A 12,570-nucleotide genomic window follows, 5' to 3' on the forward strand; every position below is an offset into this window, starting at 1 on the left:
TCCAGACTCTCCGTCCCGTGATACTCCCGTCCTCCAATCTCGCACGCCTGCGTCCCCTCTCTCTGTCGCATTCTCTCTCATCTCCCCTCAAAATGGCCACCCCCACGGAATTGCGGTTCAGTAAGTTCTTCAGAGTTCGTCTTTACGGAGGCATTGAATAGAGCTAACCATGTTTCTTTAAATAGAGAACCCTGCCATCTTGTAAGTTCGCCGCGCCTAGACAATCGCAATCTCGACCCCAACTCCATCGCGAAAGAGAGCCTCGGCTGACAATCAACTCCAACTATACAGCGTCTGTGACATGCAAGACAAGTTCCGCAACGTCATTTACGAATTCGACAGCATGTAAGCCTATCACTTCCCTTTCCATCTAAAGACGCACTCTCTCAACCCCCGGTATCACCGTCACCAAACCATCCAGCTAACAACAACACCAAACAAACAGCGTCACCACCACCGTCAAACTCCTCACCTACGCCCAATCCCTCTCCATCCCCGTCCACACAACAACCCAAACCTCCGCCAAGCTCGGCGCAACCGTCCCCGCCATCGCCGACCTCCTCCCCTCCCCTCCCCACGACAAGACCAAATTCTCCATGCTCGTCCCCTCCGTCGCCGCCCAACTCGAACCGCAATCCCGCATCGCCCTCGTCGGCATCGAGTCCCACATCTGCATCACCCAGACCGCCCTCGACCTGCGCGACGCCGGCCACTTCCCCTACGTCATCGCCGACGGCGTCAGCTCCTGCAACCGCGGAGAAGTCGGCATCGCTCTGGATAGGCTGAGGAGCGAGCCGGGTATTACGGTTACCACGAGCGAGAGCTGGATGTACGAGTGTCTGGGCGATGCCTCACACCCCTTGTTCAAGTCCTTAATCACAGTGGTCAAGAACAAGAGCAGCGAGACCAGCAAGGTCTTGAGCGTGCTGCCGCCTGCTCCTGCTCCCAAGATCTAAAATCGGCAAAATATGCCCTCTTATTTCTCGTTTCTATATTCGGTTCTACTCCAATACTTTTGTTCAAAACATCCTGGCTAAGTAGCCAAATCTTCATTTTTGGGTCAAAGAGGAGGCAGTTAGTTAATTCACAGGGCAAAGTCATCATCACCAGTCTTATGTAGGTACCTAGATACAGCGAGGTTTGGAAAATCTGGGAGGAATTAGGGGCGCTGAATTGTTTCAATTCCTAGCTACAGCAATAGACACGGCTGCGAGGCCCAAGTCAAAATCAAGCCAACCACTGCACAGAGTGTCGGTTCATCCGTCGTAGGAAGTGTAGATGTTTAAATCCACAACAGTCCCAATACCGCTGACCGGGGCAACCATCGTTGCTGGGCATTTTTATTCTGCCGACGGCGACGTCTTAGTAGGCTTCGCCGGTGGTGTCATCCAAGGAAAGGCCGACGCTGCTCCTATCGGGTTGTTCGCCGATCTGGGCAACGACACTGAAGTCGAGGCCGCCCGGCCACCAGAACTAGAGCCAGACTTTGCTGCTTCACCCTTTGCCTCGCCTGGCGTCGCTGGCCCCTTGAGATCCCATCTGATGCCGCCATTCGCAGCCGTCGAACTTTCACCGTTCATGCTAACCTGGCTCTTCCGCCGGCCAAGCTCAGACTTGGACGGCAGCGGGGGTTCGTACGACGCCCCGGTGCGTGCCGACGATGACCCCGATTTCTGGGCCTTGAGCACCTTCATGTTGCGTCCTCGAGGTGCAGGCTGATATCCGCTCAGAGGCGGTCCAGTCTCACGTTGATCTGCTCCGCTGCCGTTGGGGTTTCGCCAAGAGCCCCAGATGCCGGACGACGTTCCTCGTCGCGAAGTTTCAGACGCGCTTGATCCGTCTCTTCGCCGGCGCTCGGAGCCGTTAGCGTCTCCTCCAGACTTTTCATTTTCCTCCTCGTAATCGGGAACACTATTCGCCCGAACACGGCCCGAAGGCTCGGAATGTGATGTAGCGGGGGAAGCCTGGCTTCTAGTTTCGCTACTTCCCGACTCTTTAGTTGTTGCTGTTGCCGATGTAGGCGTTGTTGCAGTCGCTGTAGATGTTGCGGTTAGCGGTGCGGCCGCGGCCTTGTCCTCGCCATCAGCCCGGCTACCATCTCCAAAGACGAATGGCGCGGCGTTGGCATTCAGCTTTGGCCGTTCTGGCGCGGCGCTGCTGGTGGTTATGTGGCGGAATACCTCTTCGTCTTCTGGGCGAATGAAGGGAACGCGCAGCCGGTCTCGCTCGTTGCTATAGAGCACCATTGTGTTCTGAGAGAAAAGAATATCGGCCGCATGTGCCCTCAGAGCATCGCTTCCGATGAAGATACGGACTGCTTTCGACACCTGATTCGGCTTGGTCTGTTCACTGCCGCACATTTCGAAGCAAACCGACATGGAGGGAACCGAGCCTGCAGCGGAGTCTGACCGACTGCTATGGCGTGTGATGACGGCCTCTGCAAGATAGACATCCAATCTGGCCCTGTAAACTCCGTTGACGTCTCGGTGGAACTCGCTGAGAAAGTCGAGTTCTTTCACGAGCGAATAATCAATTGTAGATTTTTGCGACCCAGTGCAAATGTCTGCATAGAGCAGCGTTCCGTGAGCGTAATCCGTGGTCAGCCAACAGCGAACAATGGAAGGGACCGTTCCCAAGACGTAAACGGAGGCTGGAAGCCCCGGCATGTCAAATGAAGAATCGTCGTCGTCTTCATCGCCCGTGGCAAAATTTGTATCGAGGCCAATGCTACTGGCTCGGCCAGACGCTACAGAATGGTGCGAGTGAACCGAGTGGCCGGCCGAACTATGCCTACCGTCTGACTTGTGTGACAGGGACCGTTCCATCATATATCCGGGACGAACTGCGCCAAAGTCTCCAGAGTGACGGTTGTTTTGGGCACCCCAGCTTGAGCCGTGCAACGCGCTCTCGTCAAACCGGACGCTGTTTGCTCGCGAAGCCGCACCACCGCGCCGAACGGGTTCCTCCTCTGCAGGTCCCAAGTGCAGAGAGCCCAGCAGCTGCTCTCCCTGCTCATCCAAGTCGTCGAACACATCATTCGTAGAAATTTGGACGGGGCCTACAGAAGATGTTATTGTTAGTAAAGATATGAAGAAAACATGCATTAGCATAAACGGTACAGAGGGCCATGGCTCACCATGCTGTGGCGTCCCGGCCAGAACTCCTGGAAATGGTGAGTTCCATACAGATTTCAGTGCAGAGTCGTCTGCCTGACGCTTTTCTAGTCTCACAATTCGTTCTGCGTGGTTTGCTTGGGCATATTGGACCTGCTTCAACTCCATCTGCAGGTTGTACAGCTCGTCCCGGGAAACAGAAAAGCGGGGATCCATGTCCGAAAGACTTCTCAACAAAGGGATTAAGGGGACATGTGAGGGTGCAAAAAGACAAATTCAAGCTGATAGGAAGGGAGAGTGTATACTTGAACAGCGGGTTTAGGAGAGAAAAAAATATTAGGCTTAGGTATCGACACAAGGAAACAAAAGGAAGAAAAGCAGGGTTCAGGCAGGGTCGCACAAGGTCGAAGCCACAGGGGTAAAGAATGAGAAGGTGCCAAGTATTGTAAGCCTGGGCTTCACAGTCGACTCGGTGGTCGTTTAGAGGTGGTGTTGGTGCGTGGCTCTTTTGGATTTATTCCCTCGGGTATTAGCAACAGTTCACGATCAACCTCGTCGACCACATCTCCTTGCCCTACACCCCGGGGCCACACTGCCGATAACGCAGAATGTGCGCTATGGCCTGGGTAGATTTCAAGGCTTGAGCACTTTGGGTATTGGATGTATCGATAGAAGCGAGGAATGGTTCAAGTAACGGCGAGATCGCGTAGCAGATACTGTGTCGTCACGGACACAAGACGGCACCAATATTGTGGCTCTAACCACACCCAAGAGGCCTCGTATGCGGGAGTATAATGCTAATAAGACGTGCAGGGCAAACTCTGTGTATACGATAACGCAGCTAGGTCAGAGCAGTAGCCGAATACAAAGACAGAATATATGCCGGTATGTATGCGTATGTTGGATGCGTATGGAGTAGAGCAGCTCGACAGTTTGTTTGCTCTTGTCAGGCGCAGGTGCTGTATATCGCAGGGAGAGTCGCGACGAGGGCGCAGCGTCCAACGAGCAACGGGCAACGGATATGCTGAGTCAGTAGGCGGTAGGAATGCTTGAACTGCACGAGCGAGTGGGCGAGAGGGGGCAGCGTTGAAGAAGCTGGCTGGCCGTCTGAGCGGAGGCCGTTGGAGAGGGAGAGGCGACGAGTCGGAGCAGAGACGGGAGAGAGGAGAGACCGAAGAGGGACAACCGCAGAAGGAGACTGGCTTATCGATTGGCGGGCTGTGGCATGTGCATGTGCATGTGCAGACGGGAGGTAAATAAACGGCTGAGGGCAAGCACAGCACGCGGTTTCAGGTCCAAAGGCGGATGGGATGAAATGCCTGGGCGATGGATGATGCGAGGTTGTTGCGTCTCTCCACAATCCAGGATTCCAGCCCGAGAAAAACACCACTCATGACCAGGGGGCTGTCGATTGGCTAACAGCGGCCCTTACAGCGCAGGGCAGCCCAAGTCCAGCCATTGCTTACAGCGCCGTAGCGGGTAGACGGCCGGCTGTAAGCTGGCGCTTCCCCGCAGACAGCCCTGTAAGTCCAGGTTCTGACTGACAAATGCGAGCTTGAGCTTGTTTCTCATGGATGTCCCATGCCATCCATGCATTTCAGCATGATTCCTTCTTCAGATGACGTACTTTCTCAGCTGATTACTGCACATCAGATTTCTCGATATAAATCCGCATTTCATTTCATGTATAAATTTGATGTATTACGTTAGAAAGCTTTAACATATTGTGCATCACTCAATTAGTATCTATCTCTACCTACATGCACCTTCTACCATCCCATCTATCTATTGGATATCTACTACACCAATCTATAGCATACCTGAGTATGGAGGTAATGAGCAGTTCATCTATTCAAGAGAGACGCGTACAGGAGGAGCTAGAGCCACCTTGGGAGGGTTCACCACTCTCCAGTCGGGCAGCACATAGTCTCCCCTCTCATCAGGAACAATGTCTTGTCCAATATGCGCCTTGATCTCGTCGAAAAACACCTTGTAGCCTTCTCCGCCCATGTGAAGCCCGTCCGGAAGCAGCGTGGTCAGGCCCCCCTGCTTCCCATTTTCTGGCGACCCCAGCCACGGACCTCCAGGCTGATAATCTCCGGGAGCCATGGAAATCGCCTCGCCCATAATGGCCTGCCAGAGATCAACCAAAACCACGCCGGGGTTCTCGCGGGCTACCTCGCGGGCTTTCTCTGCATACGACGCAGATACGGCCGAGCTTCGGATCGCTTGGGCGTGGCCCTGTGCCATGTCTAATTCCTTGAGCCTGATTTCATCCGCCGGAGGAGGGGTCACCAGCAGGATCTTGGGGTTGTGCGCCCGTACCCGAGGATCGTTGATGATCTTGTTTAAGTTCTCTTTGTATGTTTCAATGGGAACATGTTGCGAGGTAGTCTCCAGAGGAAGAACTGCGTCATTTGCGCCCAAGAGAATAAGCTGGTGGTTTCCCCCGCTTATCAGCATTTTATACTCTTAATGAGTAAGACTTCATCCCCTTGCATTGCACTCACCAAATACGCAATCTTTGGTGACGAATCAGATGGCTCTGAGAAAATCTCGGGCAAATACTTGACCACGTTTGCCGTGTTCCATCCTGAAAAGCCGCGGTTAACCACGTCGAAGCGTCGTATCAACCCTGTAGATTCTTCGTTAGATATCCCAGTCCGAGTCTATGAGGCCTGTACTTTGAGGCCTTACGTGTTTGAAGAGCCGACTGGAACGAAAAGCCGCTGAGGGTAAGGGCAGTAAATTCAATCAGAGAGTCCCCCAGGAGGATAACTTGAGGATACGGTTTCTATGACGAGTAAGCTTTCTACAGAAGCTACCAGAGTTATTGAGTGACGTACCGCCATTTTACCAAATACACTACCAGAGATCTCTTGAAGTTGTAGATGCGGCAGTATTGATCTTTACGAGGATGCGGGGGGTTCAACTCTTAGGAATCTACGGAGGAGTTACGGAGTATTGCCCGCACTTATATCAATAGTAGCTTCCTCCCCACTTGAATCTCACCGAATAATGAAGTTTGCCCTTTTGCTGCCTTTGTTAATCTCCAATTGGTCGGGTATAAATGCAGTGGAACACGGCACCATATAATTGTATGGAGTAACTCAGATACGCAAACACTGCCTCAGTTTGTAATTCTTAGTCAAGTAGAATAATAATGCCTCTGGTTAGACTTGATATTGAGCACAGAAGAACTGTACTACACATGGATGTAATTCCATCTCGCTGTAACATCGAAAGCTCAATAGTAGCAAACCAGCTGAAGAAATGGTAAACATAGGTAACCAAGCGCATTCTTCAAATACAATGCACCATCGCACATACATTCCAAAACCAGCCTCACGCGACAAAAGAAAAGTTCCAGGCGGCTATTTTCATCTCAGCACTACAAGCAACCTACTCCGTACTGCGCGGATCAATGGATGTCTTAGTGTAATCGCTGGTGCTCCAAATTTAGTGGTGAAACGGATGACACCAGCCACGTGATTGGACGTGGAGTACATTCTGCAGCCATCATTGTTAGTGCGGAGTTATCGATAAGAAAATTATTAGCAAGTCTCCGCCAATCTTCCAGGTCTTGAAAAAAAAAAGTTCAACAGGCTTCAAGGCGCCATAGTCAAGAACGCCGCGTTCCTGATTTTTCCCATCTCGAGTCCGTTTTCCGACCTGGAGCCTCAACTTTCGACATAATGGCGACCTCGCTTGCTGCGCAGCTGGCGCAGGTTGCCGCAAACTCCAAGTCGAGTTTGGACATCAAAGCGCAAAAGGCTGCCCATTCAAAGTCTCTGATCTGGGAGCCTCGAGTTGCGGCCGCCCAGAGCTATCAAACTCTGTATGCAACATGCCACCAGGGCTTTGAAGAGCTTTGTCAGTTGGACGGTCGATTCACTGCCTTCCATTCAACGCTATTCAGCGAAGAGAGCCAGAACCAAGACCGAAACCAGCTCACAATCGCTGAAAATGAAGAGCTGGATCGTCACATCGAAGCCTTTCTCAGACTTGTGGGAAGTCGGTTGAGATTGATGCCCGCAATCAAGGCCATTGAGTGGCTGGTTCGACGATTCAAGTGCGTTTAATACCAAAGCAATTCAATTGCGGTCCCCCCTCAAGTTGAATGGGGGTTAGCTGACCTGTCTACCCATCTATAGCGTTCATGTGGATAATACGTCAATCCTGCTCATGACCTTCTTGCCATATCATTCCATCACCGCATTTGCAACTCTCCTATCCATTCTTCCCCCGAAGATTCCGAGCCAGTTCCGATTCCTCGATCCCTATATTCGATCTCTCACGCCACCTCCCCGATCCATCTTTGTTCACCAGGCCATCCACCACGTCGACTTCGTAACTGCTGTGTCTGAATACGTTCTCGAATCATGCCGCAAAGGCTATCAGTATCCCGCTCTCATCACCTTTTGGGGCGGGCTCGTAACCGAAGCCGTGAGTGGAATCCTGGATCGCACCAAGTCTGGCCGAGCTGCAGTGCAGAGCGACAGCAGCCAGGCGTTGTTGCACAGACTGGGCCCCATCTTCGCCGAATCGCTCGTCATGAGAAAGGTCCCCAACCTTCAAATTGCCTCCTACATGGCTGTGACCGTCTTCGTCTCAAAGGGCGATCTGCACGACAATGCTGTTACGGCGCTGATGCAGCAACTCGTTCACGGCTGGACTGCCGACACCGTTCGACCCGGTCTTGTCTGCTTGACGATCCTTGCTCAGTTCCGATCCGCCAAACAGATGAGCAGCAAAGTTACCAGAGCGCTTATGAAGGTGCAAGATATCGGTAGCCTTCTCGTCGAAATTGGCCAGGAGCGTCGTGTAGATAAGTTGGCGAACGGATTATGCTTGGCACTGGTCGAACGACTGGTAAAGAAGGGCGATTCACGAGGTCTTGCAACTATCACCACGATTTTGGGCAGCAACATCTTGAAGGACAAGCAGGTGTCTGTCATTTTCAAATCGCTACTCTTAACAGCTCACGAGCTCCACGACGAAAACGACAAAGACGGTTCTCTGAGAAGAGATGTCGGATCTACCCTGATTTCTTTGTCTCAAACCACTGGATCGTCTGGCGAGGTTATTCAACTGGTCATTAACGAAGTCAAATTCGATATCGAGGAGCTGGAAATGAAGCTGGATCTCGTATTCCGCACCAGGAAACTTCCCGAAGCCACGAGAGAAGACGAGGCAGGAGACGCCGCTGCTCAAGCCCAATCGCAGGACCCTGAGGCACGCCTCGCCGAGTTGGCCAACATCTCCGCGTCTCTCGCTTCATCTCTCTCAACAGAAGATGATGCAGCCTTTGTTAGTCTCAGCGATTTGTTTGTGTCCATCGTCTCCGACCAGACTCCGCGGAAACCGGAACTTCTTGGCCAGCTTGACCAGTTCCCCAAGCTCAAACGGGAATCAGCCTTGGCAGACTGCACATACTTTAGCTTCTTTATTAGGATCTGGTGCGGACAATACCCAGCATTGGCGCGTGCTGCGGCATTGGATATGGTTCGGAACAGACTAAAGGCTGCACAAGGGTCTACTGTGGATGTACAGGCCCTAATCCCTTACACTGTTGCGGCTCTGGGTGACCCTTCCAAGCGAGTGCGCCAAGCAGCAGCAGATCTCATCACCGTAGCATCTGGGCTTTACAACCCTCCCTTTGCTAAGCAATCGGCAAAGGCATGGGGAGCCGACTCTCTCTATGGAAAGCTCAAATCCAAGGATGTCGCTGCCCTGGGTGTAGATGTTGCCGCCAGATTCCTTCACCTCCAGCTCCTGCCAGCAGTTGAAGAGTGCGTCATGGACCCAGAGCACATCTCTGCCGTTCTCAAGTCTGCCATCGAGAGCGGCAAATATTCACTCGCCCCTGAGCCGTCTCTGGACAAAAAAGACCACCTATCTCAGTCCGGCAGACAGGCGCTGCTAACCTTCTTCGCCTCTCACATTGTTTCGACTCCATTGCTGCTTGTGAAGAGTAGACTCCTCAAATCCCTAAACGAAATCCGCGGTGTTTCCAACGTGACACGGACACAGCTTCTTCTGCCTGCCCTGCAGTCTTGGGCTAGCTTGACGGATTCCGAGGTGACAGAGATCTGCCTCTCTCAACAGCTGGACAAGTCCGTCTTGGATTCTCAGTTCATTGACATTATTGTTCCCAGCGACGCTGCCGGGTTAGAATTTGTGTTTACGCTGCTGAAGGGTACTGCAAGTGGCGAAAGACCGGGCCTTATTCGGGCGGCTTTCTCTCGAATCAAGAAGATGTGGGCTTCGATGAAGGATGAAATGAAGTTTATGGTGGCGGAACAGTTCTTGGAGCTGTCTCAAGAACCAGAGGCTGCTTCCGAGAATACAGAATCCGTCATCCCCGCCGAGGCTGCAGATCTTCTCAAGTCTGTGCCCCTGACGACCGATATCCTATCCTTCTTCTTGGACTCGATTCAGACAGGCACCAAGATGATTACCGAGCCTCCTCCCAACAAGCGAAGGCGAACAAGCTCTTCCGATGCCAACCGCGGTCTGAACACCCAGGTTACTCCCGAGCTGAGCCGTGCGCTGCGCAAGGTTACTTTTGTTCTGCAAATCGTCGACAGCTCGGATCCTGTATCACATCCTGAGCTGCTGGACGGCCTGTTCACAGCTTTATCCGAGCTTCAACACTTTAGGACTGTCGTCGGCTCAGAGCTGGGATACCTGCAGAACCTGATCCTACGCAGTCTTTTGGCCATGATGCCAGCATACAAGGCCAACAAGAATCTCAAGGTGGACAGCTCTGGCGGTTACGGAGACTTGCTCGTGAGCTGTATCCAGAAATCGTCAAGCCCTGTAGTCCAGAACGCTGCGCTGTTGCTGATCGCAAACCTGGCCACTATTGCGCCGCACCTGGTGCTTCACAGTGTCATGCCCATTTTCACCTTTATGGGCACATCGGTGCTTCGCCAGAGCGACGACTACTCTGCTCACGTAGTAGCGCAGACAATCAAAGAGGTCGTGCCTCCGCTGATTGAGTCGCTACGACAAGGTCAGAAGAGCCCCGTTGCCGGTGCTTCGGACATTCTGGTCAGCTTCACGACGGCATACGAGCATATCCCGGTGCACCGACGACACGGCCTGTTCGTAGCACTGGTTGAAACCATGGGACCCAAGGACTTTTTATTCACTCTGGTGAGCATGCTTGTCGACCGCTATGAACTCAACGACGACTTGCTCCAGTTTGTTTTGGACCTTCTCAATGATTTCAGCATCGAAATCCAGCTGGAGACGCTGGTTAAGTTGCTCGACCTCACTTCTGATCTTTTCAAGCCCAAGCCTTCCCTGTCGCTTGTTTTGCTTGGTAGCGGTGATGAAGACGAAGAAAAGGACGTTGAAAAGATTGCACTTCGCCAACTTTCCGTGCTCCCGAGTCTTTTGGCCAACCGAAAGCTCAAGGTGCAGATTAGCAAGCTTGCCGACCGAGATGATATGGAAACATCAGAGGTCCGCCAACTCTATGCAACTCTGCTTGAGGACGTGCTGGTACTCGCGGATACGGTCAAATCAAACAAGAGCCTGCACAGCCGATGCGGCAATGCACTTTCCAACCTGCTGAACCTCCTTTCAATTGGTGAATTCATCAAGGCCGTGGAGAGCCTGCTCGACAGACCCAACCTTGACCTTCGCCAAAAGGTCCTTCGCGCGTTGGAACTCCGCGTGGGATCAGAAAGCAACACGGATCCTGCCTCAAGGACAGCATTGCTCACCTTCCTGCCACAACTCACGGCAGCGATCCGAGAGTCCAGCGATATCCGCTACAAGCATACGGCGGTCACTTGTGTTGACAAGATTGCTGAAAAGTATGGCAAGAAGGATATCGAGGCTGTGGTTGCGGCTGCATCAACAATTGCTGGAGAGCACTGCCTTGGTCAAGATGAGAAGCAGCTTCGTATCATGGCTCTCTTGTGCCTCACCTCTCTCGTCGACGTGCTGCAAGACGCCATTGTGCCAGTTTTGCCCATTGCTATTCCTCAGGCAGTTACTTATCTCAACCAAAGCTTACAAGAGGATACTCGAGATGAGGAGCTTCACTCGGCTGGTTTCGGATTCATCAGCGCTCTTGCTGAACACTTGCCGTACATGCTCTCCACTTACATTGGCCGGATCTTGGAGGTCTCCAACAAGTCAGCGGAAGCCGAGCTTGGTGCGGAAACAAATGAGGCCCGTGTTGGCTGCCGCGAGTTCCTTGCGAAGAAATTGGAAGCCAAGGAGATCTTTACAAGCTTGGACCTGAACTGGGAGAGCGCCACATCCAATGGTTTTACGGTAAGATATGACAATAAGATGACAAGTTTTGGAGAAGAGAGCAGGGCACTAACTTGTGGAACACAGGCTACGTCCGAGTATATTGAGATGCTGGGAATGGCTATCGACAAGCACCCCAAGTCTTCCATTACTAAGAATGCCGGAGTTTTGTCCAGCATCTTGCTAAAGGCATTCGACTTGCGAAGGCAGATACTGGCCAAGGGCGAGACCAGCGATGCAACGCTTGCTCGTGTCACTGCCCTAGAGGAGTCGATGAACGACAAGGCGCTGAAGATGATTTACAAACTCAACGATGCCGCTTTCAGACCTATTTTCGTGCAGCTTATCGAATGGTCTAGCACCGGGCTACCCAAGGGCGACAAGGTTGGATTGGCAGCTCGACGGTACAGTGTCTACGGGTTCTTGCAATCATTCTTCGAGAACCTCAAGTCAATTGTGACCAACTATGCCACGTACGTGTTGGAAGACGCCATCAAGATTCTGAGCAGCGTCGATGTCAAGATTAGCGGCGAAAAGCAGCTTTGGAGCCGCGTTCTCACCACACTGGCCAAGTGCTTCGAACATGATCAGGACGACTTCTGGCAGGCGCCATCGCACTTTGGAGCAATTGCCCCCGTGCTGATGGAGCAATACGCTCACGCTGCATTGGTTAATGTTGACGAAGCCCTGATTCCAACAACCGTGGAGCTTGCAGCAGCGGCAGACTCGCAGGCTCACCAGAAGGAACTGAACTCGGCGCTGCTCAAGCATCTTCGATCGGAAAAGGCAGCCATCAGGTTGGCAGCTGTCAAGTGTGAGCAGGCGTTGACGGATCGACTCGGCGAAGAATGGCTCTCGATGCTGCATGAGATGCTTCCTAGAATCAGCGAGCTGCAGGAGGATGACGACGAGGTGGTTGAAAGAGAGACTCACAGATGGATTGTCAAGATTGAGGGCGTGCTTGGCGAGAGCCTGGATGCCATGTTGCAGTAATGTGGGAGGGAAGTATATAATAAAATAAAGTATGGGCCGGCGTGTCAGAAAATGTCACGCAAGGAGGGAAACAAAAAAGGCTGTCGATGTGAATTATATGGTGTTGTGGATATAAATAGCTTAGATGGGTATATTTCCAGATCTCAGCAGCATTTGGCGCAAAAATACAGAGTACATTTTGGAATAGACG

General features: G+C 52.3%; 4 protein-coding genes across 4 annotated transcripts; 2 read left to right on the top strand and 2 right to left on the bottom strand.

Moving 5' to 3' along the window:
• Positions 1–92: 92 nt before the first annotated feature.
• Positions 93–956, top strand: T069G_05399 (isochorismatase family domain-containing protein; the record flags this gene model as incomplete). The annotated part of the gene is made up of 4 exons (XM_056172609.1): positions 93–120; positions 186–201; positions 292–345; positions 446–956. 4 exons carry the CDS (start codon positions 93–95, stop codon positions 954–956), a joined length of 609 nt encoding a protein of 202 aa, XP_056029467.1.
• Positions 957–1,340: 384 nt separating this feature from the next.
• Positions 1,341–3,329, bottom strand: T069G_05400 (uncharacterized protein; the record flags this gene model as incomplete). Its single annotated transcript, XM_056172610.1, has 4 exons — positions 1,341–2,035; positions 2,096–2,746; positions 2,795–3,058; positions 3,137–3,329. The coding sequence occupies 4 exons, from the start codon at positions 3,327–3,329 to the stop codon at positions 1,341–1,343; spliced, it is 1,803 nt and encodes a 600-aa protein (XP_056029468.1).
• A 1,632-nt stretch (positions 3,330–4,961) lies between these two features.
• T069G_05401 (GDSL-like lipase/Acylhydrolase family domain-containing protein) lies at positions 4,962–5,965 on the bottom strand (the record flags this gene model as incomplete). The annotated part of the gene is made up of 4 exons (XM_056172611.1): positions 4,962–5,549; positions 5,624–5,748; positions 5,811–5,907; positions 5,960–5,965. The coding sequence occupies 4 exons, from the start codon at positions 5,963–5,965 to the stop codon at positions 4,962–4,964; spliced, it is 816 nt and encodes a 271-aa protein (XP_056029469.1).
• Positions 5,966–6,808: 843 nt separating this feature from the next.
• On the top strand, positions 6,809–12,380 carry T069G_05402 (uncharacterized protein; the record flags this gene model as incomplete). Its single annotated transcript, XM_056172612.1, has 3 exons — positions 6,809–7,185; positions 7,268–11,408; positions 11,475–12,380. 3 exons carry the CDS (start codon positions 6,809–6,811, stop codon positions 12,378–12,380), a joined length of 5,424 nt encoding a protein of 1,807 aa, XP_056029470.1.
• Between the last annotated feature and the right edge of the window lie 190 nt (positions 12,381–12,570).

Source organism: Trichoderma breve, chromosome 3, assembly GCF_028502605.1.
Source record: "Trichoderma breve strain T069 chromosome 3, whole genome shotgun sequence".
NCBI classification, from domain to species: domain Eukaryota; kingdom Fungi; phylum Ascomycota; class Sordariomycetes; order Hypocreales; family Hypocreaceae; genus Trichoderma; species Trichoderma breve.